Here is a 26574-nt window from a genome sequence, read left to right as displayed (position 1 = left end):
GCTCTTTCTAATATTACCTTTCATGCAGTGTGTAATACAGCTGTTTGTCAATAGAAACGGCCTGCAAAGTTTTAAACATCAAAGTGCACAACAAAGTATGGATTTATCAAAGTATGTTTTTCAAGTATGGAGGCGCTTGAAAAAGCATTCAGTTGCGTTCTAGACGGTGGGACAAGTCTGTGGCAAAACTCAAGTGTTTTCCACATACCATTCATATCAAAAAGAAGGTCGAAAGCACTTCTGAAAGTCAGAGGCACCACACTTCTTTTAGCTTTAGCTAAGTGCCTATTACCAACATAATCCAATCAGAATTTAATTCATTTAATTGATAAATCGTTTGACCGGATCTAACTGTTATATATAGGATATATATATATATATATATATATATATATATATATATATATATATATATTATATAGGTTATATGTGTTTGCGCATGTGATATCAGGAAGCAACATAATACACACATGACGACAGGGAGGTGACAGCGGTGTGTAAATCAAGTTATCTACTTCTGCTAGTTACTGAGATTTCTTATCCCGTGCGAATTGGCCATTAATATTACAGACGTCCTTTAGTACCCTAACCGGTAACACTTTACTTGAAGGGGTGTACATAAGACTGACATGATCCCTTCATAACCATGACATGACATATGTCATGAATATGAAGTAGGGTTTATGCATGTTTATGACAACTGTCATTAAGTGTCTTTCGCTCAATAATGACATTTTGAATGCAAATATGACATTGTTTAAGATGTATTTGTTATGACACCTTGACATAAACCATAACATCATAACCTGTCAGTGTCTTTGTCATGACAACTTGACATTAAATTAAGTTAAACTGTCATGTGGTTGGTTTTGACATTGGCTGTCATAAGGCCATTATAACTGTGTCATGAATATTTTTCGTGACCTCAACTACAGTGGTACAAATTGAATTTGTCATTAAACAGTTATAATGGCTTCATGACAGCAAATGTTAACACCAACCACCTGACAGTTTAATGTAATGTTAACCAATAAAGCTAAGTGGTTTCTTAAGTTTGATAATTAATCTGCTATGTCATGTTTATGACGGGTTGTGTTGTCTTAGTAATGTCAAGTTGTCATGACAAAGACACTGACAGGTTATGATGTATTGGTTTATGTCAAGGTGTCATAACAAAGACATCTCAAACAATGTCATATTTGCATTAAAAATGTCATAATTGAGCGAATGACACTTAATGACAGTTGTCACAAACATGCATAAAACTTCCTTCATATTCATAACATGTGTCATGTCATGATTACGAAGGTGTCATGTTAGTCTTATGCAGACCCCTTCAAGTAAAGTGTTACCAAATAACATTACCCCATCTTACCTTGTAAAAGTAATCCCATCCAAATTTGCATAATGCCAGCCCATGGTCTTCATTGGCTGTCGAGAATATGCTGTTTTCTGTGCTGCGAATCCACTTGCACTTCCAACAGATGAGGAATTGATATGGTAAAACTCACGCCATTGTTACTATTTGTGTACACAAGTGCTGAGGAAGCGTCCGGAGTTGAAATGTAGATATGGTTATAGTGTGTTTCGCTTCCGACACACACTGTAAGCGGTAGACCAATCACAACAGACTGGGCCATCTGACCAATCAGAGCAGAGTTAGGAAAAGGAGAGGAGGAGTTTGTGCAATGTATATTAGGAGAAAAATAAAGTATTTTTTGACCTTGGATCCATTCAACCTATTGTAGGAGACCTCCAAAACAAAATTAGGAACCTTTACAATAGTATAATACAGGCACTTTAAAAAATAACAACCCAAAATTCCACCGGATGGCAAAGTTTCTCTTTAGGTATTCCACTCACAAAAAACAGCAACAACAATAGCATATTGGTTTGGAATGAATTGGGGGTGAATAAATAATGCCAGAAGACTCATTTTTGGGTGAACTATCCTTTTAACTCCTCACATTTAATTGGAACACTTTGTAGTTGATAGTATTTTTCACTGCACTTGTGTGTAGCTCAGATAATCAGTGTTGAGCATGATGTTCAAGTAACAGAAAACATGACAAGGGTTAAATGTTAACGTACTATAGTAGATGGAAGCTGAAACCTAAATGCAAAGTTTATGAGATGCCATGCCTTTGTTTCCTTCTTCTTGTAGCTCTTGATGTGTTGGCTCATATGACACTTTACCTGCCCTTATGTCTTCTTTAGAACAATCTCTCTTGCCACCACTTTTGGTTTGCCGTTTGCTGATATCACCTTCAATGCTCACTTTTCTTTCCATACCCCTCTGTGTCCACTCACTCATCATGTTTGTGCACCTGTTGGCCACACTCCCTGTACGTGTGCTTATACCATTTTCCCTCTGAAAAGTTCCCATGATGCACGGCGCTTCCCCGGCCGCTGTGTCCGCAGCAACCACATCTGCCACAAGTGTTCCCTTCGCATCTGCATCAGCCAATCAGGTTTGCTCTTTTATGGCTTTTTTCTCTCTCAACCTCTCACACACACACATATACACACTCTCTATCTTTCTCTTTCTGTCTGTGGGACGGGGGTCCTCTGCCCCTTGTTGGCCTACACAGGTTTTTGATAAGGCGTAAACATTTTATGATGCTTTAAACAACAGATTCACAATGACATTTTTTTTTTTTTTACCTGTAATTTTCTCACTGCAGACACTGGCTGAGGGAAAACCAAGGGAATGTGTTAAAAAACATTTGAGCACTAGTAAATTGAGTTGTTTGAAGTACAGGGTTTACACACAAACTACAGTAAAATTAGTCTGAATTTGCCTGAGCGCTGTGAAAATGATGTTAAATGTAATTGAAGCTCGAACAAGAATTTAATTTTCAATTAAAGCACCGTTACAGTACCATTTCATGTCATATTTGATGGTTATAAATAGCATTTTAATATTGTTTGTTTTTGTCCTTTTTTTATTTTGAGGACTCTTCTCTATCAAAGCTGACTACCAACGAATACATGCAATTGGTATGTATGAGGTAGTTTTTCTTAGTGCTTTGCTTCGGGTACATCTTTGCCGGCTGTGAAGGATAAATTAGTGCATTGTTTCCTGCTTCATTTTGTTGTTTTGCTGGTCAATATACAGAAAAGAGTTTCCACTAGCTTAAATCCTGCTTATATGATCAATACAAAGCAGCGATGCAGGCCGCCTTGACATTATAAAAACATTCTAAATGATATGATTTACAAACATGACAATTTTGCCAAGGTTCTTCTTAGTTTGAAATATTATTATAGACTATTTCAAATACCTTCAACTATTGAAATAAAAGTGAAGGTCAACAAGTTGGAAATATGGAATATGCATGGGAAATCGCTGACTTCTCCCTGCCTCACGTGATAAAGATTTATACTAATAAGCAATGGTTCATCGGTTTCTTTAATGGCATTTCTTAATTTTTGTTGTGTGTTGTGTTTGACGTATTCTCTTCTTAACTGTGATGGGGAGGGAGTGAGGGTGAGGGAGAATATTTTAGTCTTTGAAATGTTTTTTTATTTTTTTGCACAAAAAAATGAATAAAGGTCACACTGAATCGTTTAATGCATTTCTCTCTGTACACCTTCAGATTCCAATAATATCTGCAGAGCATCTGACTAGTCACAAGTACTTGACGCAGATGTAGTTCCAGTCCTCAACAGTGAGTGCTCACACATTCCTCTTCTATTTTTCATTGTTTCCAGAAACTGCTGGATTGCTACCTGACATTAAAATTAAAATTTAAATGTTTGATTTGAAGCAAAAGCTCCCCAATTTTGGTCAATATTTACTCTCAATAAAAATTCTGAAGAAGTTATTTTCCGTACAACTACAGTTCCTAGTAATCACATGACCAAATATGACCAAAAAAACATGGCACCTGTGACGCATATTTCAGCCATATGGAGCACTTTTATGGTGCTTTTCTGGGGGGATATGTATGGGAAATATAAAAAGAAAAACATTTCAGGCTGTTCATTACACAAGGCACTCAGAACACTTGGAATACAATGATCAAGTTACATGAATTACTTTTATGTTGCTTTTTTTTAAGGACCTATTATTATTATTATTATTTTTACATTATCAACTTTCTTTAGTATGTAATGTTGCTGTTTGAGCATGGAAAAGGTCTGCAAAGTTACAAAGCACAAAGTCACTCCAAAGGGAGTTATCCTCTATATCACTAAGCACTGTTTCTGAACTCCCTGAAACTTCCATGAAAGTTTTCTTCCGGGAATGAACACGTCACAATATTCCTCATTTAAATAATCCCCCCAAGGGCATACGCAAAGGACTTGTGATTATGGTAAGCGGCGTGACATTTCCCTAACATGCTCGAAACGGTTGACCAATCACAACACACTGATCCAGCCGACCAATCAGAGCACATTGCGCTTTTCGCAAGGAGGGGCTTCATAGAGACAGGAACTAAATAGAGTGTTACTGGCAGACTGGGAAGAGAGGTGCTGCAATAATGTAAAATGTGAAAAAGAATGTGTTTTTTTTAAACATTTAAGCATGGAATCCTATTCTAGTAGACCTTAAAAACAAAACCTTTGTAAAAGGGCACAATATGGCCTCTTTAACTGTCATTGTATGGAAAGAACTTCTTCAAAAAAAATTAATTATGTAAATAATGACAGAATGGTCATTCATGGTGGTCAAACAAGTGCTTTAATACTCATTCTCGTGTGTTCTAAATCTATTTTCTACTTTTCCTCAGATCAAAGGAATGTGCTGTTGTCCTGGACAAAAAGGCAAACAAACAGAATTCAAAATTTTAACATCAAGATCACCGGCGGATAGAATATACTATGAAGATTAGAATTTGGTCATACATGATGGTAGAGTTTTACTAGAGTGAAACTGAGTGTCCTTCCACACGATATGTAGAATTTGAGTGAAACTACATCATTATGTCAGACAGGACGGCATTTTTACTCTCAAGCCGGATTAGTAGGAAAAGTTATTTTCATGTCTGACCTAACACCGTTTTGGCATGTTAGTAGACCAAGAGATATTTTTTTGTGATTCACACCTTGATTATCTTTCCTCGAAATTTGTCTGATGGTTTACAAAGGTTGCAAAAGGTGCGCCTTGAATTGAAAAGCGAATCAAAAAGTCGACATGGCACAAAAACCTCCAGCGAAATAATTAAATGTTTGTAGTTTTCTGTATCTTTAGTTCTGGCTTCTAGTCAAACTAGATTGTAAGCGAGAGTCGAGATTGACAGATGAATGTTTTGGGTAGAAACTGATCACCTGAGACCTTTCAAAAGCACATTCTTGCAAGCTTTATGTACCATAACCACCGGCTGAATACCAGACACAGATCTAGAGTGTTATATCAACAGTGTTATTATGTTTACCAGAGATTAATGTTTTTTACAGCGCTTGTTTTTATACATAATTTCACAAGTGTGGGTTTTTTATGAAACGTGCCATTTTTATTTGTCGATCATCCATTAGGCCTTGTAGAACTAAGAAGCCTTTTTGACTCCTATGAGAACAGGGTTGCCTTGTTCCTAATGCCCTGTTTCTTTAAATTGCCTTGATCGAGAGAATGTCGCGATGGAACGGAGAAGGCATCGAGAGTCACCGCGTGTCTTTAGGAGGTCGTCGTCAAGAGCGCTTGCGTTCCAGTCTTTGTGAGGACTCTAAAATTCATGCTGGAAAAGCACTGCTTGAGTATTTCGTTACAGATTGTGGGTTCGAGACTAGGTACGCGGAAAGATGAGGTTAGTGTTGGGTCAGGGTTTGTCTTCAGTTCTCATTTGTGTTGATTTCCATTTGTTTTCGAATAGCTCATGACTTCTAAACAACGTCGTTTTGCCGCCGTACAGCGGAAAAGAGGAATGGAAAATATATAATGAGACGTTTTTAACATTAAGTTGTGCCAAAGTCGTTCTTTTTTTGTTTTATTTAAACGTGTTTTGACTGGGTATACTGATTACGGAAGGTGAATAATTTGTATAGCTTCATTTTACGTACAAGGCTGCTTGTAAACCAGGAAACAAGAGTTTTTGCGCCACAACCAGACTCAAGATTAAACTAATGAACGCGAGGTTCTCGGCTCATCTGGCTGGAAACTCACGTTTTCTTGAGTCTGGATTTCAGCCTGGTTTAGGTGCACAGACTTGAAAGGATGCACGCCATCTCCGTTTCCTCACTAAAGCCTTATTCAGTGTTTGAACCCACACAAACATTCTCTCAATCACAAATGAAAAAATGACAGCGGATGAGATTTTATTCTTCACTCTTATTTTACGTGTTTATTAATCATGTTACACTTAACGTTCACTCTGTTCAAAGCCTTTGTTAGAAATATATTGTGTTATTGTTGGCATACTATAAAGATTTTTTGTTTTTTTTGTTTTTTTGTATTCGACAATATTGTCATAGAACTGTTTTAGAATGTAGGAAATGAAATATTGTTTTTCTTACTGTCACTTTCTTTTACATCATTTTAAGTTCATAATGTTTAGCTAGTAGTGTTGTATTCTTAATTCTTCATGGTAGTTTTCATGGTAGAATTTTAGAAATTTCAGCTCTAAGGATTTTGGTTTTGAATTTGTTGAACAAAATGTTTTATCTTGTCTTAAAAGAGAGTGAAAAACGACAAAGAAAGAGTTTATTTGTAGCTTTGGTAAGGTTGATATTTTAACCCTTTAATTCGTGTCAAATCAAGACCACGTCTACAATTAGCTGGTTGACGTATCAATTGTACGTGATAGAGTAAAAGAAGTTATTTTCTACTGTATGCATTTCAGAATTGAAAAATCGTATTGTAATATTTCAACAAAAAGAAAAAAACATCCCTCAATGCTAGGCCAAAACAAGCAGCATCAGAGATTTCTGATTATTTAAAGATGAAAAACAAAGGAGGGAGGTCAAGGGGTCGGGCCTCGAGCTGCAAACGAGAGAGAGCCATAACTTAAGGGACGAAGGTTGACTTTTTGCACTTCTGTACATAGTCAATATAAAGAAAAGAAAAGGAACATGTATAATATTGAGATCTTATTTTGAATAATAAAAGATTCTATAACTATGAGAAATTTTCTTAGGATAATTTAAGAACTAGTATAATAGTCCAGCTAACAAATGATGCTTGCAGAAATATGGCACAGCTCTTTTATTATCATTTCCGGCCATCACGTTCAGTAAATAAAAAAATCAAGCTCCGCGTTGCCTGCACAGCACCGACACGTACCGAGAGTCTGAATTGGCAGTAGGCTACACTCCGCCTCGTCATGATTTCCACTGTGGGAAATTCAGTTTTTTACAAATATTACAAATAGATACACCTTCAAAAACACAGTATTTGTCATATGATGGACATGAATAACTGCATGAAGAATAAAAATTAACAGTAAAACTCTCATAATAGATAAGTACGTAGATAAGTTAATTTCTTACAGTACCGTAACTATCATCGCCACAGCATAGTGTAAATCAAGTATCTCGATCGATATCTGAGCCTGAATTGAGGCGCGTTCACCGGTAATCCATCTGAGTATAACCGTAAGAACAGTACAATTATAAAAAAAGGCCTTCAAACCGACTCTAGATGCTAGCAAAAGACGTCCACTTAACACACGACAACACAAGAGTTGCTTTGTTATTTGTAACGTGCCTTCAGCAGGGAAAGGACACCAACCACACAACGGAAAAAAAAAACGAAACAAAATGAATGTAACTGTCAAATCCTCCGCTGAGGTCAGCGTTTTACTCATTCGAGGTTGCTGCACAAGAGCTATTAAACCAAAGCATCACTTTCCTTCACTAAACACAATGCCTAAAAGCTGGTCGGTGAAACCACAGGTGGTCCTGCCTGCTGAAAGCACTTGCTTGGATGCTTAACGCCCTCCATGGAATCTTACACCTGCCCTTTGCTTATAGTTGCTGTAAGATATTGTGCTGCATTCTAAAAGACTTGTTTTATGCACATTTATTATTGTTAGAATTGACTCTTACTGTTATGAATTGGAAAAAAAACCTTAATAAAACAAAATGGATTTGCTCAAGAGTGTGTGTGGTGTGGTGTGTTCTTGTGTGGTGATTATTTAATTTTCCTTAATTCTTTATATACATATATTTTTAAACCTTAAAATGTTATGCTACATATTATAAGGTTCATTTTTATGTATAGTGTGTGTGCTCAAAAGCTTTAGTCACAGTTGTTTTTGTTGTCTTTTCTTTCTGAATATTTAACTTCATGTGTCTTTTTGTTGTTTAAAATCACATTTATCATCTGAAGTTTAGTTTCTGTGGTCCTCAATGCTTGTCACATGCATGTGTATTGTTAATTTATCCTGTTCTGTCGTGTGTGTAGTCTATAGTCCTCTTGTTTTGTTTGGTTTCTCATACAAAAGCATGAGCTTCCGTTTACCACTTATGTGTGAGTTGATGAATATTCATATGTATAAATAAGTCTAAATTCAATCTATTCATCATATAAAGCGATCGAGTCTCTTCAGAAAATTTGGACTTAAAACAATGAAGTTTTACAGGGATAGAAATGTCTCAGATTTCATTCAAATATCTTCATTTGTGTTTCGAACTAAAGTCTTACGAGTTTGGAACAGCATGAAGGTAAGTAAATGATGACAGAATTTTCATTTTTGTATGAAAGGTTATAGGTCACCTTGAGAGCCCTCAAAAAATGTCACTGGCAAAGCATCTTGTGAATGAGACATTTATAGCGTTTTTAAATAGAGCTTACCCAAAGCGCTTTACAATCATATCAGGGGATCTCTCCTTAACCACCACCACTTGTATTGTCATATATTAAATAAAATATCCACAATCCATACGTTGTCTACAAATATTTTTATTTATTTTATTAATTAATTTACATATTTTTAGAATGACCGTCAATGGAGAAAGATGCTCTCTGAAGACAGAAGGTGTAGTCCCCATATCTGCCAGCAGGGGTCATGATAGCATAATTACACCATTAGGATGTATGTAGCATACATGTTATATTAATATTTTCCAATGTTCACTCATTTTGAGCTACTCGCCAGCCACTTTAAGTAATAGGGCAGTTATGGTGGTTATTGCTCAAGTGGAAATGGAGCTCTGGTCGTTACTGAATGTTCCTGTGAGTCCAGTGCCATTTGATCATGCCAGCCGAAATGACATCCTGCGTGTAATTCGGAAAGTAGCCTACTGACATTGGCTGAATTCGAAACCGCATTCTCATTGAGTAGGTCATTTAAATAAGTAGCCTACTTACTTATGCCGAGTTCAGACTGCACGATTTTCAAAATAATCGGGTCACTGTTGTTTTCACACTGCATGACTATCTGGGGTAACATTCAGTTGCTGCTGTGTTCACACTGCACGATGGATCGGCGACAGGAGGTTTCACACTGCATGACTTTACAAAAGAAAGAATCGCCGACAACTTCTGCCTGGTCCGCAAACTACGTTTCACAACCAAACAAACGCGAGAAGTGATAAGGAAATAACGGAAGATCACGCATGCGTGAGACCGGAGTTCTCGCGCGACACTTAATTTGTTATTAAAAATGATAGCCTACAAGAAGATTGCGATCCAAACTGTATGTGCGCTGATTTGTAGCGAAAATGAGAAAAATAAACAGTTTATGCAGGAGGAAATGGTTGGGAAGACGAGGGGAGCAAGGACTGTGCAAAGAGAGTTGGGGGTAAATAAATAATTTAGCAAATGTCCTGCTGTTGCTGCTGGTCATGCAAATGTTTGTGCTTTGTTTCTGTTTGATATAATTGTAAAGGGCTATCTATTAAAATACTGATATTCTGGTCTATAACTCCTCCCCGAACAGCCTGCTGTCCTGTATCTTGCTCTCTCATTGGCTGTCGGTCATCGCCGATGTAGTTTTCAGTCAGAACACATTCACACAGCAGGATTTTGAATCGCCGACAGGTCCAGATATTTAGCATGCCAAATATCTCACGGGCGTCGGCGACTCGTCGGTGATTCTCTCAGATCACGTCTTTGCTCATTCACACTGCGTGATTGTCACTCGCGTGAACGAGCACCGATTTGCCTGTGATTTCGGGCATTTGTCGGCGATTTCTCAAAACCTGTCGGCGAGCCAAAATCGGGGCTAAAATCGTGCAGTCTGAACTCTGCATTAGCGAGCGTTAAAAGGGTAAGTAGCCTACTGAATGCGTGTAGTGGGATCATAATGCGGACATCATCCGCAATGGTGACTTTGTCATGTGACCAATGACGTAATAACAACAAGCCACTGTTGACTGTCCTGCAGAGTTTAGCTCCAACTCCAATTAAACGCACCTGAAACAGCTAATCAATGTCTTGATTAGCTGTTGAAGGTCATTAGGCATGCTAAAAACTTACAAGCAGGTGTGTTGAGACAAGTTGAAACTAAACTCTGCAGGACAGTGGCCCTCCAGGACCGAGTTTGGACACCCCTGGTTTAAACTGATAATCGTTTGTTTTACTCGCGTTTTCGCAGTTTCCTCTATCCAGTCACAGCAGCCTCTTTTGCCACTCAGTCCGGCTGAGGGGGCGGTTTCCGGAAGATTTTCTGGTAAAAAATGACGTCAATGCATACCCCGCCTAAAAAACTTCTGGGAACAATATTTCACTATGGAGTATGTATGGACATAATGTGTATGAGATTTACTATTATCTTGGTTGACTAATTTAGTGGTTTTAACGTAACATGTTAAACCTACTACAGAGAGACAGAGCTGGCACAACACAGTCAATGAAAATGTAGTGTATTAACGCCCTCTAACGGTCGATTTTAACTTCTTATTTACACTAACTGCTTGTTTCAGACAGTTTCTCAAACACGGAACCAGGAAACTCCTCGGAAAAATGAAACCTGATTTCTCTCTCTCTCTCTCTCTCTCTCTCTCTCTCTCTCTCTCTGGTAGACCATTGTCTTCACTGTAAGTTATAGGGTCGTCTGTAGTTACAACGTTCCAGATTGTAGATCTTCGAATCAGGGTAAAAGCTGACGAACTATTAGGTAAGAAATGATCTCTCTGTGCGAAGAAGCTGTAACTGGAGTTGTAATTCTAGAGTTGAGTCCTATCTTTAAAACACACCTTTTTCAGCTCAAGTACTGATTACATGTATTTTTCTCTCTGTCTGTGTGGACGACGTGCAGTAAAATGGCAGAAGCCAGTGTTTTGTGGGACCAGTTCAGCTGTTCAATCTGTTTGGATCTACTGAAGGATCCAGTGACGATCCCCTGTGGACACAGTTACTGTATGAGCTGCATTACAGACTGCTGGAATAAAGATGATCAGAAGAGAGTTTACAGCTGCCCTCAGTGTAGAAAGACCTTCACTCCAAGACCTGTTTTAAACAAGAATGTGGTGTTTGCTGAAATGGTGGAAACACTGATGAAGACAAAAGTCCAAACAGCTCGTCCTCCTCTCAGTTATGCTGAACCTGGAGATGTGGAGTGTGACATCTGCACTGGAAGGAAATATAAAGCTGTCAAGTCCTGTCTAGTGTGTCTGGAATCATACTGTCAAACTCATTTTGAGCGACATGAGGAATTTCACTCCGGTAGTAGACGACACAAAGTGACTGATGCCACTGGACGACTGCAGGAGATGATCTGCTCTCAACACGACAGACTGATGGAGGTTTACTGTCGTACTGACCAGCATTGTATTTGTTTGCTATGTACGATGGACAAACACACAAATCACGATACTGTTTCGGCTGAAGCAGAGAGATCTGAGAAACAGGTATGAAAAGCAAATCTTAGTAAAATACACGTTTATGATGCAATATAGTAAGAGCTGTTATCTGTTACTCTTACAGAAACAGCTGTGGGACATACAAAGAAAGACTCAGCAGAGAATCCAGAAGGGAGAGAAAAAGCTTCAGGAGCTGAAAGAGACTGTGAAGACTCATAAGGTAAGTTTAAGGGGAGTCGGACACGTTTTAGGTTCTTTAAGGACTCTAGTCATTGAGGAGTCCAGTCCCACACTGAAGCCCATGAGTGAAAGGTCTGCTTGTCTGTGTCCTAACAGCGCTCTGCACAGGCTGCAGTGCAGGATAGTGAAAGGATTTTTACTGAACTGATCCGGTCCATTAAGAAAAGCCAATCTGAGGTGACACGGATGATCAGAGACCAGGAAAAAGCACAAGTGAGTCGAGCTGAAGGACTCTTGAAGCGACTGGAGCAGGAGATTGATGATCTGAGGAGGAGAGAAGCTGAGCTGAAGCAGCTTTCACACACTGATGATCACATACATTTCCTTCAGGTAACAGATCTCAGAAGCAGTACATTTAAGATGATCTTATTACAGTAAAGAGTTTCTAAAAAATAAAACTGAGCACTTTTTAATCTTTTCTCATCTCAAACTCTTTTTTTTTTCTCAGTCTTTTTGACCACAGCCCCCCTCCCGTCCCATTGTCCAACATATTAAACAAAACTATTTAAATCCCCATTACATTGCTTAATATAGTTCCTCTATTATTTTTCCTGTAATTATACAATAAATGTAAGTATTATATGAAGTAACCTCAATTCATTTTGTTTCAAGAACCGTATGCTCCTCTATAAAAACAATAGATATATATATAAAAAAGTTATGTTTCTAGCACTTTAAGTTTACTTTTTTTTTTTAAAGAACCATTGTTTAAAATGGATCCTATTATGCCCTTTTGTGAAGTATTGATTTTGTTTTTGGGGTGTACTAGATTTTTACATTGACATTATTACTTCACCTCTTTCCCCAGTCTGGTGCGAACGCATCTTTTATTTCAGGTTTCGATGAAGCCCCTCCTTCAGAAATAAGAAATGTGCTGTGATTGGTTAGCTGGCCCAGTGTTGGCACTGCCTAGCGCATGTTCGGGAAATGTCCCACGTGTGTCCCATGTTTCAAATCAATTCAAGCCTGATTCAGACTAGAATGTTAACAAACAAGTGGATCGTCCAGAACGGATTTCTTGCACGGACTTTGCAAGCACGGATTTCACAGGATGTTTGTCTTTGTGCAATTGTTTCATATAGTTTAGATACTATTTTATACACCATTTAATCATATTTGTCGGAAACTATGGTAATACAAACAGTAATCGATCACAAAACCAATGTTAATTTTCCTAAAGGGGCTGTGAACAGCCTTGCAAAAGCTACAGCAAAAAGCTACAGCCTGCATTGTGATTCTGGAAGCTGTTCTCCATAAAATGTGCAGCACACATTCGTCAGCCTTAGGAAGGTCAAACAAATGAGTTTTGGAAACAGGGTGGACAGCCACAACACTGTCTTCTCTAATGCAGCTCAACCAGGCCTCGTCCCCTTTTTTTGCGTATTCCGTGGGTGGAAATTATTTAAATGAGGAACATTATGACTTCACAAAGCCCGGAAAAAAAAAAACGTGTTGTAGTCCAAACGGGCCGTTCATTGTAGGTCTTGGATAGTGGATTCTGTTAAATAGAATATCTCCCTTTGGAGAGGACTTTGAGCTTTGTAACCTTGCTCATCTTTTTTATGCTCAAACAGCAAAATTACACACTAACTAAAGTTGAAAAAGTGAAAAAGCATAATAGGAACCCTTTAAGTGCTTTAACAGACGTGGAATTATCCGTTGTTATTCTGACAGTAATTGTGCCATGAATCAGGACATGCTGAGTTACGTCTGTGTATGTATGTAATGATCAATATATAATGATCAGTGAACAGAAAAGCAGACAGACTCATCTCTGTCAATCACAGTGCTGATTGATTGCACAACTCTGAAAGAAATGCAAACCTAACCTTAACTCTAACCATAATAGAGTAGGTACCACAACCTGATAGACGGCATTAATGTTTGTCAATCTGATCCATCCATGATTTTTTCTGAACTCTAAACTTAATCCACAAAGTCCAACATTTTTTAGGTGACTGTGTGATTGAGGTAACCAATGAAATGCCTGCGATTAACTTGACAGATATGTTTTCAGTATTAAATTGCGCTTAAACGGCTTTGGATAACTTGTGGTTAACTTGCGCATAACTGGTTTGGGAAAAAAAAAATCAAGCTCACCCTGTCCTGTTTGCTTGCACTGCCCTTTATTCATGCACTCTCAGAAATTCAGACTTTTTTTTTTGTGCAATTTTATTGGTTAGATATGATTTCTGCATGAAAGCATGCGGAGACAGATTTTGCACACAAATACATTGTGTACGCATTAGTGCATGAGACCCATTGATTATTAAAATCTGTTCTTTTGTTTGTCTTTGTAGAGTTTCCAGTCTCTCTCTGTTCCTCCTGTATCCACAGACAGCAGTAATGTCAGTTCTCTCCTCTCTTATGATGACTTTTCTCTATCTGTCTCTATGCTAAGAGGAAAACTTGAATACGTCTGCAAAGAAGCAACAGAAAATATATTTGGTAAAGGTAAAGTACTGGATATTCATTTACTTACATTTTTTTTTAATCATTCACCAATTAAGAAAATAGCTTGTGAATTACACTGTATATGTCTGTTGGTTTCAGTTGTGACATACATTGAACTTGTTACTGCCACTGAACTCAGGACCAGAGATGACTTCTTGCAATGTAAGTGTTACTATTAAAGCAAACTCTATGAATCTTCAAGAAAAATAAATCACTGATCACCTGAATTCTAACTTGTTATTAGTTATCTGTCTGCTGGCATCTAATTTCCTGCTTTTCATTATTTATAGTCAGTATTTAAGACAGTATATGAGTCTTAGTTCATTCACACTGCTTTTATGGTTCTCTAATATTTCTGGTTTGTTGTCTTTAGTTTTTATTCCTTGGGTTAGGGTGGGTTGTGGATCCTTAAATTTGTGGTTCTAAGTTTACACTTACATGTTGTTTCACAAATGCAGGTGACTACAATACAAATGACATAAATATAAAAATTGTTATATCATTAATTTTCTTTTTCAATCAGATTCCTGTGAGCTCACACTGGATTCGAACACTGCACATAAATACCTCCGTCTTTCTGATGGCAACAGAGTTGCTACTTTTATTGGGGCTGACCAGTCGTACCCTGTTCATCCGGACAGATTTCATGATTTTTCTCAGGTGTTGTGTAGAGAGAGTGTGTGTGGACGCTGCTACTGGGAGGTGGAGTGGAGTGGGACGTCTGGGGTGGGAATAGCAGTGTCATATAAGAGCATCAACAGGAAGGGAGATGGTGAAGATTGTGTCTTTGGATTTAATGATCAGTCCTGGAGATTGTCCTGCTCTGGCTCCAGGTATGCGTTCAGACACAATCAGAAAGAAATTAAACTCCCTGTAGTCTCCAGCTCTTCTAGAATAGGAGTGTATGTGGATCACAGTGCAGGAATTCTTTCCTTCTATAGAGTCTCTGACACAATGACCCTCATCCACAGAATCCAGACCATATTCACTCAGCCAATCTATCCAGGGTTTGGGGTCAATTTAGGATCAACAGTGAAACTCTCATCTGCAGAGATTCTATGAATAAGAGGACTATATACAGGTTTAAGCATGCTGATGAGTAGTAAATGCGGATAGCAGCTGCCTCTCTCCCATCTATCCGGTTAAACGTTTCATTACAACACAAACTGTAGGTGACTGTGTGTCCAAAGCCAATATAAGGAAAACCTGCTGGATTTTGATTTAAAAATTGCATTCATTTATTTTTGTGTGTGATGTTTTGTAATATTGTGCAATAAATTATTGTGATTGATTAGGGATTAAAAAGATTTGCTTTGCTAGCATTGGCGATTAAGAAATAACCTATATATCACATTGCAGTTATAGCCTACATGTCACTTATAATTCATGTGACTGAAATCTGTTTTCAGGCTAGTTTTCATGGGAAATTTATTTTTATTTTTATAGATACACTTTCAAAAACACTGCATGACGAATAAAAACTGTCAAATCCTCCGCTGAGGTCAGCGTTTTACTCATTCGAGGTTGCTGCACAAGAGCTATTAAACCAAAGCATCACTTTCCTTCACTAAACACAATGCCTAAAAGCTGGTCGGTGAAACCACAGGTGGTCCTGCCTGCTGAAAGCACTTGCTTGGATGCTTAACGCCCTCCATGGAATCTTACACCTGCCCTTTGCTTATAGTTGCTGTAAGATATTGTGCTGCATTCTAAAAGACTTGTTTTATGCACATTTATTATTGTTAGAATTGACTCTTACTGTTATGAATTGAAAAAAACCTTAAAACTAAATGGATTTTGGTTCCTGCTGAAGCTCAAACGTGCTGCGTAACACGACAATGAACCTCATTGGTTCTTGCACGTCAAGCCATGCTTGAAATTCCATTTATCATAACTGATGTGTGAGTTGATGAATATTTATATGAATAAAAGCCTAAAAAAAGAACATTTTGACTAAACCACTCCATTCATATGGATTAATTATGATCTCTTTATGAACTTTTTGAAGCGTCGAAGTGGACAGAAAGGTCTCCAATTTCATTGAAATATCTTCATTTGTGTTTTTAAAGATCAATGAAAGTCTTACAGGTTGGGAACAGCATGAAGGTGATTAAATCATTTTGCACGAACTAACCATTGAGAGCCCTCAAAAAAGGTCCCTGGCAAAGCATCTTCTATTTAAAAAAGTGAATATATACTATATATAAATATATTAAATGAAATATTCACTATCCTTTTGTTGCCAGCAAAAAATGATATTTAAATTTTAATGACTGTCAATGGAGAAAGATGCTCTATGCAGCCATAATATGTACTTCCAACATCTACCAGCAAGGGTCATGATAGCATAATACAACTTGGGTGTGATGGGTAACATGTAACTCCTCTCTGTAATATAGAGTGCATTTGCTGTTGAAATGTCTCCTTGATGTCACACTGGCCCTAAAAGGAACCTAAAACGGTGCTCATCATTTTAAACAGTTTAATAAATGTCATATTTTGCCATAAACACTGTCTATTGTTTACAGGACATCATCATTTTTGATGTCCCAGAAAAAGAAAATTGGAATTTAATTATTTTTTGTATTTCAAAAATGAAAACACAAGCAGGAAAACACATAATTTCTGAATTTAGACATTTTGACCCTTGTCACACAACAGGCCACGCCATCCCTCGTCACACGTGCACTGCCAGGGTTGTTTGCAGGTGCCATGCATGCACCCTGGATAGGGTACACACTCATCACAGCGAGGGCCCTGCCACGCATAGCGGCACTTGCACTCACCAGGGGCCACACAATAACCGTATCTCTCACTACAGCCGGATGAGCAGATAGCTGTTTAAAAAATATATAATAATAAAAAAATGTAAAAATATATAGTCATGTTGGTAACACTTTACAATACGGGTGCACTAATATGCATTAATTCATGTTTAACTAATGCACAGATAATCATGAGTTAATGTATAACTCATGAAGAACTAAACCATTAATTAATTATTACTGCATCAGCAACTAATAAAGAGTCTATATGATTAATAGATTAAGTAATACATGAATTGCTATTAATTCAATGTGTCATTGTGTATTAATTCCTTAATAACATATTTTATTAACTAATAGTGTAAATTAATGTGTTAATTACCACAATTAGTCAAAGCTATGCACTTCAACTACCAGTTGTCTGCTTTAATTAATCATTAGCTAATGATTTGCAAAGGTATCATTATGTTATGACTTTACTAGTTCAGGCACATCATTATTAACTAGTCATTTAGTAATTGTAGTAATTTACACATGAATTTGCACTAACAATGAAGTAATTAATCATGTATTAATGCATATTAGTGTACCTGTATTATCTGGAAGTTGAAATACAAGGCTTTGGCTCATTCTGGTAATTAACATATTAATTAACACTATTAGTTAAAAAAAATGAGTTATTAGGGAATTAATCCACAATTACATATTTAATTAATAACAATGCATGTATGAACTAATACATTAACCATACAGACTCTTAATTAGTTCCTAATGTGGTAATCATTAATGAATAGCTTAGATAATCATTGGTTACACATTAATTCAGTATTATCTGTGCATTAGTTAAGCATGAATTAATGCTTATTAGTGCACCCGTATTGTAAAGTGTTACCGTGATGTTAATGGACAAAAACACTTACGTTCTGCACAATATTCGCCTTTCCATTCAGGCAAGCAAATTCTATTTCCAGCGGCGTCACAGTTAAAGTGACCGAACGGGTCATCTCGTGGACGGCAGAAATCAGAGCAGTCATCGCCATAGAAGAATTCATCACACACTACGAGGTAGGAAAAGTGCAGTTTACTTTGCTCTCCAAGATGCACATCCTGGGACCATTTCTCACCAATAGTAAGATTTCTTTCTGTGGAAAAGTGGCTAATCATACTGTTTAGATTCTCTGAAAAACAATACATGCATTATTAAACACTGGTCTGTAAATAAAATGTGAAATAGAAAAAAAAAGGGGCATAGCCATACCTGTTGACTGATCATTGGAGGACTCTGTGTTCCATGCTTCAATTATCACTGAGACAGTTCCCTGTAATGACAGTAGTAATTTTGTAACACCGTGCTACACTGGGCGCTGGGGTGTTGCACTCAAAGAAAACGCTCCAAATCCATTTGTACTGTTGTCGGATGTAGCGCAAGAGCGTTAAAGAGAAATAGAACAGAGTGTCAGTTTAGGCTGTCGTTGGGTGACAGGTGAGCAAAAATGCATCATCTCAATGTCACAGATAAAATTAAACAGTGAACTTAACTTTACATTAGTTGTGTTACATATGACACCAAGGCTCCAATCATATATCAAAAACCTTATTTGTTGGGTATTTTGTTTGTTTATGATGTAATATTTGAGTTCAAATGTATATAGGGCCTATACTCTGTAAGAAATATCACATAGCCTGCATATTAAAGGTAGGGTAGGCGATTTTCAGAGGGGCTAGCAATAGTGAGCTAGCTTTGAAAGCATAAGTTCACCCTCTCTTCAGATCGTCTCCAAAGCCACGCCTCCTTCAAAACACATGAACGCACACAGCAAGGGACAAAGCATCACGAGAGACGGCGTTAAACTACCTCATGTCTCAAAGCACATAACAGTACACTAATAATGAACATAAACAACTTAAAGAGCCCTGACCTGTACCACCTGACTGCTACAGAATTATTTCTGCGTTGATATGTGTTCCTATTGAAATGCATAAATTCAAGTAACAAACCACTCCGATAACATCATGGGTTTTCAACTCTTCCAAATGACAGTTACGGCCTATGGCTTGAACAACGCAGGGTGAGCGTGTTGTTTTGGTTCAGGAGGAACTGTAAAAGGTGCTGCTGTTTGGGTTGTGGTGCTCGGTGACTGACGTCTGTCTAACTCTCCAAAGCATTAAACACGCTGATGACGTGTGATGTCTGCGTGAGCAACGTACGTGGAGGTATGGAAATACATACATTGACAGGCAGGGAGGAAATCGTGATTGGATTAACATTTTATGGTCCTATGCCTTCCACAGACGATATGTATATACACATATATAAATACATTTAGACCACTTAGTGATTGCTAGCCTATCGAGATGTGAAGAGACTTTCAACCAGCATAATAAAAAAAATGTTTTGGAACAAATCGCCTACCCTGCCTTTAATTCTCGGCTTTATGGCAACTGTAAACGTTACGAAGCAGCAGATGGAACTGTTGTCGATGCTCAGTCGACGATACTTTAATTTTTTTCCCTCCATGATCAAATTAAAGCTTTTTCAGAGCTTCACAGGGCTTTATATCTAATCTACTTTATCCTGGAATTTTGATTTTTAGTAGTCAAAATCCAAAATCAACACAACGGTAGAAACATAGCGTTCTCACATGACAATCTGATAACTGTATTCCCCCGCTTCCTGATTCCCATGGGCTTCCTTGAGAATCCACGGAATGATTTACTGGCAGAAAATGGCTCATAGTCTTGGCTAAACAAAGACTCTGACCGCAGTCACATTTCTTTTAAGCGTTAGTGAGAAAGACGTGATTATTTCAGGATCTATTTGAGTGATTTCTGTCGGTTAAAGGTAGGGTATGGGATTTGCAAAACGGCCGGCAGATTTTGAAAATACACAACTCAAAAGGTCCTACCTTCTTTCCTTCAACGCTGGCCCTGACTCCACCCATTCGAAGAACATGGACGCGCAATCATGCATCTGCAAAACTCAGATGCGCGAGATTTACTCTCTCTCACTCTGTACCGGGGCGACTTGCACGTACTGTGACTGGGTCACGAGCTTTGCGTATGCGCACGAAGGGGACATGCGGGCGAGGGGTATGGGGGAGGGGGGTATGGTACGACCGTTTGATTGACGCATTTTCTGTCCAATGATTCTAGGTGGTCTTGGAAATGATTGGCTGGAGTTTTCCGAGTCCTGCCCGTTCCACAGATGATTAATTTGCTTAATTTTCATTTCAGTGCTTCTAACTCGGTGGGTGTAGGTGGGTTGGAATAGGATTTCAAGTGATTTTGAAAGAATGGTCAAAAAAGAAAATCACATACCCCACCTTTAATAATGACATTTGTTGTGTATGCCTATGCAAAGTGCTATATGTAGGCCTACTGTAGCATGATATTATATTTTTCAATGTTCATTCACTTTGAGCTACTCACCAGCCACTTTAAGTTAAAGGGCACAGTTATTGGTGCACTGGTGGAAATGGAGCTCTGGTCTTTGCTGAATTTTCCTGTCAGTCCAGTGTCATCTGAACATGCCAGCCTATATGAAAAGACATCCTGCGTGTAGTTCAGGCAAACACGGAAAAAGCCCTTACATCCTCTGGACTGTTCACACACACTGCTGCTGCTGCTGCTGGTTGTGAAAGAGTGAACCTTCAACTCAAACACACCAGATGATTCGACCTATAAAGATTATATGATGTGAATATAAGAACACTTAACCTATTGAATAGTTACAAGGAATATATATAGCAACGATTAATCACGATTAATCACATCCAAAATAAAAGTTTGTGTTTACATAATATTTGTGTGTACTGCGTATAATTATTTTGTATAGGCCTTTATACACACATATGCATGTATATATTTAAGGAATATTTGCATATACTGTGTATATATATATTTATACATAATTTATATTATATATAAATAAAAATATTTTATAAATAAATAACATTTTCTTTAATATATACTGTATATATATATATATATATATATATATATACACACACACACACACACACATATTCATTTACATTCATTCATTTAGCTGACGCTTTTATCCAAAGCGACTTACAATTGCCATATATGTCAGAGGTCGCACACCTCTGGAGCAACTAGGGGTTAAGTGTCTTGCTCAGGGACACATTGGTGTCTCACAGTGGATTCGAACCCGGGTCTCTCACACCAAAGGCATGTGTCTTATCCACTGCGCCATTACCACCATGTGTGTATATTTATATAAAGATACAGAGAATATTACTTGCTTTACCTGATTAGAATGCTACCTTGAAAAACAATAATTTTAATTAAATCTCACCCAAAAGATAAATCCCCCTGCCACCTCCCCACACAGGATTGTCCTCAAACAGAGCTCTAATCTGTTTATTTTTAAGTTACACATTCTACATTGATTAAAAAAGAAACATCAAAAGTGTTTTTAGTCAGAGTATTATTTCACACAGAAAAAAAAATATTTGTAATTCAGATGAGAATGAGGTTAGTGTTTTAAAATTTTAAGGAAAACAAATATATTGAAATATAGCACATGAATTTTAAATTCATTCAGCTTCAATTACCAAAACAATCTTACTTTTATTTAAAGCAAACTATACATTTAAAAGATGGGGGTTATATGCATATTTTGTCATTTAAAAAAAATACAAAAATTGTTATGCGAAAAGACAAGGACTTAGAGATTTCTTTATCCTTTAATGCAGGAAAAATCATACAGCCAGCCACACACACACACACACACATAAACACAGACACCAACCCTCCCTCCCTCCCCTCCCCTCCGCTCCCCTCCCCTCCCCACACAGACACACACACACACACACACACACACACACACACACATACCCCTTTTCCACCAACGCATTTTGAGAGCCGGTTCGGAGCCGGTGCCTGCGCGCGAACCAGTTCTTTGTGTTTCGACAGCCAAAGAACCGGTTCTCGGCCAGGAAAACTGGTTCCAAAGCGGCACCAACTCTTTGATGGACTAGAACCGTTCTTTTACCACGTCTTACTTACCTCGGGGGCTGGGGGCGGGTTTAGATAACATATTTTCTGACATAAAAGGATCGCAAAGCATTCAGATGTTAGAGTCAGAATTTGGCGTAAACAGAATGAGAACATGGAACCATCATGCCTTGTTACCACTGTGCAGGCTGGTGGTGGTGGTGTAATGGTGTGGGGGATGTTTTCCTGGCACACTTTAGGCCCCTTAGTGCCAATTGGGCATCGTTTAAATGCCACGGCCTACCTGAGCATTGTTTCTGACCATGTCCATCCCTTTATGGCCACCATGTACCCATCCTCTGATGGCTACTTCCACCATGTCACAAAGCTCTAATCATTTCAAATTGGTTTCTTGAACATGACAATGAGTTCACTGTACTAAAATGGCCTCCACAGTCACCAGATCTCAACCCAATAGAGCATCTTTGGGATGTGGTGGAACGGGAGATTCGCATCATGGATGTGCAGCCGACAAATCTGCGGCAACTGTGTGATGCCATCATGTCAATATGGACCAAAGTCCCTGAGGAATGCTTCCAGCTCCTTGTTGAATCTATGCCACAGGAATTGAGGCAGTTCTGAAGGCAAAAGGGGGTCCAACCCGTTACTAGCATGGGGTACCTAATAAAGTGGCCGGTGAGTGTACATGGCATGCATGTGTGTGTATTTATATATACAAATTAATTATACACAGTACACACACACATATATTATGTAAACACAAACTTTGATGCGATTAATCGTTGCCCAGCACTATATATATATATATATATATATATATATATATATATATATATATATATATAAGATTACATTAATGTAAGGAGAAATACTCACCAGTTGTGCTGATATCAAAACTAAGAAGTATGTTGATAAAAACGGAGCCATTGCACGTTTGTTTCTCTGACTGAAAGCTTTTTGGGACAATAATCTGATCCAAAACTTTTTAGATGTGTCAGTTAAGACAAATTGTTGGGGGGAAAATACAGAAATTAAAAAGTGAAAAAACAATGTAAAATTTCTCTCAAGATTTAGAAAAAAAGCTCTCAAAGTAAAGAAAAATGATTCCTAACTCCTGAGTGCAAAGAGCGCTTGTGGTTTAGAGACTTCACAGTGGGAGTAGTGCACTATGCAAATAAAGTTGACAAACATCATTTGAACATTGAACACCAAACATTGTTGTGGTGCATATACATACCGGTAATAAGCTGTATAACATCCTTGTTATGATGTTAGATTTTTCTGTGAAAGTAGGCTAAATGGGAACAGTATTGATGGCCTAAATGAATCAGTGAATCTTTTTATGAAACTGAGCAAACTTATTAATAATGTCGTTTTAATGTGGCTTTAATTAATCACAGTTTTTATAATTGCTAAGACTCATTACTTAGCCTGGGAAAACCCAGACAACTTCCGGCAGATTTAGATTTGCTCTGAAAGTTAGTCTGGCAAAGAGCTCATTCAAGCTCATTTCCAATCCGTCGAAATCGAGGCACCAATCAGAAACGTTGGGGCGGGCTTTACACGATGTCGACAGCGCTGGGATTTTGAAGCAGATTTTGTAGCCATTACAAAGATGGATGCCGCCGTCGAACATCACTCGTTCGAATCAGCTTTCGCGTCTGTTTTAAGCGATTTGAACATTTCCTTTTTGTTAAAAACCGAGCAAAGAACAACACTCGGAGATGTTTCTCCGCCGCTCGCATACGTCATCTCCTTCATCGCTCTGATTGGTTTTAGGTCTATCCGCGACGTCCGTTGGTGACGCCCCTCTGGAAATGATTTGTCTATGACGCTTTGCCAGACCATAACTCAGTTACAACTGAGAATGGTCTGGTTTTAACCAGGCAACCCATTACTCAGTTTTTTTTTTAGCAAAAGCTAACAAGCACCATTCAATACTAAAGCCACATTTTCAAAACTCTTCACACATTCAGTGAAACAGAAGTCTTTCAGGACCAAACTGTGAATAATTTGTCATTGCTTTCACACAAAATGCATTTAATGACCACATGTTCCAAAATCCATGAACACTTTTGTCATTCATACTTCACCATCTGCAAGACATTTTTCTAACACTAACACACTGCTTTTTTTATTCCAAACACATCTAACACAATACTAACACAAATTATATATAGCCTATATAGTTGCTCTCATATTGTACCCACAGAATTTGCAAGGATGTTTATCATTTTTTTTTTTATAATAGGGATCATAAAAACTACCTTTTATTTTTTTATTTAGTACTGTCCTGAATAGGCCATTTCACATAACATGTTTATATACAGTCCACAATATAAAATGATACAGAATTTAAATATGTTAGTATAAAAGTTTGATGCATGCATAGCTTCCTCAATGATCAATGACTGTTTTGTATGTTTTCTGATTGTTGCTATATGAACAGTTTTGGGGAAAGTTACTTTTAAAAGTAATCCATTACAATATTGCGTTACACCCTAAAAAAGTAACGAATTCGGTTACTTAGTTTTTATGGAAAGTTAATATGTTATGTAATAGTGGGTTAACAACACTTGTTTCGTTATGTTTGAAATGAAGAGCTGAAAGTTTCCTGGTGTTTCAGAGACATGCAAAACACTTATGTTTTTCTAGTGTGACTCACCTGTAGTTTAGTTCAGATAATAAAGAACATCAGTTTGGTTTATTTTTGGTTTATTTGGTTTATTTCAGACAGACAACTTAGTTTAAACACAGCTCAGCTGACAAACTACAGCATATTTACTTCTGTCTGAAACAGGTGTAGGCTGAAGCTCTTGCTTATAATGCCTACCCTTTTTGAAAATCATCTCATATTTTAAACAAATAAATAAATAAATCTCGCTGAAGCCAGGACTGGATGATGGACTACATTCAGCAGACACATACTAAACCATTATGCAGTAAAGAGTCGAAAAATACAAAAAGGTGAGCACATCCTATAACCAAATTGGGCTCAGGTGCAGGAAAAAACTAAAATGTCTGCTCTCCACTCACTGAAGTTACAGCTCCATACAGCATACCTATATTTATTTATGAATAGTGCAACGTTTTTATCGATCAGGTCTTCATAAGGCACCAGCACCTGATCTGTCGAAACGTCGCGCTGTTCATATTTATGTTAATATATACTGTACGGAGCTGTAATTTCAGTGTGTGGACATTTTAATTCTTTTCAGAGTATACATCTCATTGTCTGCCTACGTTGATACTGGTTGGTTCTTTGAATCTTTTGAGTTTTTAATAAGGAATTTGATGGTCTTTAAGAATAAGAAAGTCTTTTCTGTATCTATATCTCGGGGATCAAACAACCTTATCAACGTTATCTTTGTGGTTTTCTTCGTGTGAGTCACGATGTCTCATCCTTTTTTGACCATTAGTCTTGGGTTAACTGCCTATCATTGACTATGTTTTTCCTTTAGCTAGGATCATCTGGGGTTTTCTAGAGTGAATGGCATCCCAAATGGAAGATCATCTGATTTAGGGTCCTGAGTGTTCGGAATTCGTCTCTTTGTTCATCCATAACCAAAATCAAGGTCTGATTCTTCGCTGTCAGAATCTGCAAGGACTATTAAAAAGAAAAGCTGTACATTAGTTCACAAACAAAAATACATTGCTTAAATTGTTACTGCCTTGAGTTAATATTTTGGAATAAATGTAAAAATACGTAAAAACACTAACTTGATCAAATTTATACTTGGTTTTAATAAATAGAACATTACATAGTCTAAAAATACCAAATAGAATTGTTTTTGGTCTCTCTTTTTTATGTAATGTTTATTTAACCCGAAAAATTAAGTGTAACAGGGACATAAATATGCATTTGATATATAAAAAAGGTTAGGACGTTTGTTAAATGTTTGGCTCATATATATATTCCTTCATTCATTCATTTTTTAAATTTTTTTTATTAATGCTTAGCAGATACAGGCTTTAACAGTTGACCCGAGAGCCTATCGTGATCTGCGGCTACTCGGAACTAGGAATATGGGATAAGATAAGAAATTGCAGTTTTTTTGCTAAGAAGATGTTTGTTTAGTCTCTTCTTGAAGGCCTGAACATTCTTTGAGGTGATTTCACCTACTACAGTACAGGGGAGGCAGTTCCAAGTTGTTACAGCCGAATGAAGAAAGCTCCTCCCCAAGCATTTGGTGTTAGACTTGGGGAGTTCTCTTACGAGAGGTTCTCTCGTATTGCGTAAGTTTAGCTTACGCTACGGGAAAGATTCATCTTCTCGAGATATTGAAGCCAAAAAATTATCCTTAATTTTGTATATGTTGTCAACGCAGTGCAGCAGCTAGCAGACCTAGAGCGGGCATTCTAGCGTGCTCATAGTCTGCTCTGCGGGAACTGCACAGCCTACCAGTGAGCCCGACGTGATGTCACGTCCAATCGAGGGCGCTCGCACCCT

General features: G+C 37.7%; 3 protein-coding genes across 12 annotated transcripts in view; 2 read left to right on the top strand and 1 right to left on the bottom strand.

Moving 5' to 3' along the window:
• The window catches only part of mbnl1 (muscleblind-like splicing regulator 1), a 71040-nt gene extending 63002 nt beyond the window's left edge, over positions 1–8038 (top strand). For 8 of the 10 annotated variants that reach the window (XM_056253507.1, XM_056253506.1, XM_056253512.1 and 5 more), the window contains 4 exons: positions 2380–2471; positions 2956–3000; positions 3600–3671; positions 4737–8038. In XM_056253507.1, the coding sequence (XP_056109482.1) occupies positions 2380–2471; positions 2956–3000; positions 3600–3656 (194 nt within the window). In that variant the 3' untranslated portion in view covers positions 3657–3671; positions 4737–8038. The remainder of the gene's footprint in view (positions 1–2379; positions 2472–2955; positions 3001–3599; positions 3672–4736) is intronic. The other 2 variants (XM_056253511.1, XM_056253508.1) reach the window with 1 other exon arrangement.
• Positions 8039–10940: 2902 nt separating this feature from the next.
• Positions 10941–15516, top strand: LOC130087248 (tripartite motif-containing protein 16-like). Its single transcript, XM_056253498.1, has 7 exons — positions 10941–11000; positions 11142–11733; positions 11810–11905; positions 12022–12255; positions 14226–14379; positions 14479–14541; positions 14903–15516. The coding sequence occupies exons 2-7, from the start codon at positions 11146–11148 to the stop codon at positions 15439–15441; spliced, it is 1674 nt and encodes a 557-aa protein (XP_056109473.1). The 5' UTR covers positions 10941–11000; positions 11142–11145; the 3' UTR covers positions 15442–15516.
• Positions 15517–16643: 1127 nt separating this feature from the next.
• LOC130087252 (delta-like protein C) lies at positions 16644–23297 on the bottom strand. Its single transcript, XM_056253501.1, has 5 exons — positions 23001–23297; positions 20574–20822; positions 18403–18463; positions 18065–18322; positions 16644–17216 (listed from the first exon to the last, which is right to left on the bottom strand). Exons 1-5 carry the CDS (start codon positions 23049–23051, stop codon positions 17011–17013), a joined length of 825 nt encoding a protein of 274 aa, XP_056109476.1. The 5' UTR covers positions 23052–23297; the 3' UTR covers positions 16644–17010.
• Between the last annotated feature and the right edge of the window lie 3277 nt (positions 23298–26574).

This window comes from Rhinichthys klamathensis, unplaced genomic scaffold (genome assembly GCF_029890125.1).
Source record: "Rhinichthys klamathensis goyatoka isolate OS25496 unplaced genomic scaffold, OSU_Roscu_1.1 h1tg000105l_1, whole genome shotgun sequence".
In the NCBI taxonomy this organism is placed as follows: Eukaryota; Metazoa; Chordata; class Actinopteri; order Cypriniformes; family Leuciscidae; genus Rhinichthys; species Rhinichthys klamathensis.
This window is presented reverse-complemented; position numbering and strand designations above follow the sequence as displayed.

Bases quoted from the DNA above. Each gene is read 5' to 3' on its own strand.
- LOC130087248 (XM_056253498.1), top strand. From the start codon at position 11,146: ATGGCAGAAGCCAGTGTTTTGTGGGACCAGTTCAGCTGTTCAATCTGT. The intron at 11,734-11,809 runs GTATGAAAAGCA...TTACTCTTACAG, and splicing joins CAGAGAGATCTGAGAAACAG to AAACAGCTGTGGGACATACA. The intron at 11,906-12,021 runs GTAAGTTTAAGG...GTGTCCTAACAG, and splicing joins AGACTGTGAAGACTCATAAG to CGCTCTGCACAGGCTGCAGT.
- LOC130087252 (XM_056253501.1), bottom strand. From the start codon at position 23,051: ATGGCTCCGTTTTTATCAACATACTTCTTAGTTTTGATATCAGCACAA. The intron at 18,464-20,573 runs GTGAGTAGCTCA...CTGTCATTACAG, and splicing joins CCTTTAACTTAAAGTGGCTG to GGAACTGTCTCAGTGATAAT. The intron at 17,217-18,064 runs GTAAGTGTTTTT...TTTTTTAAACAG, and splicing joins AGGCGAATATTGTGCAGAAC to CTATCTGCTCATCCGGCTGT.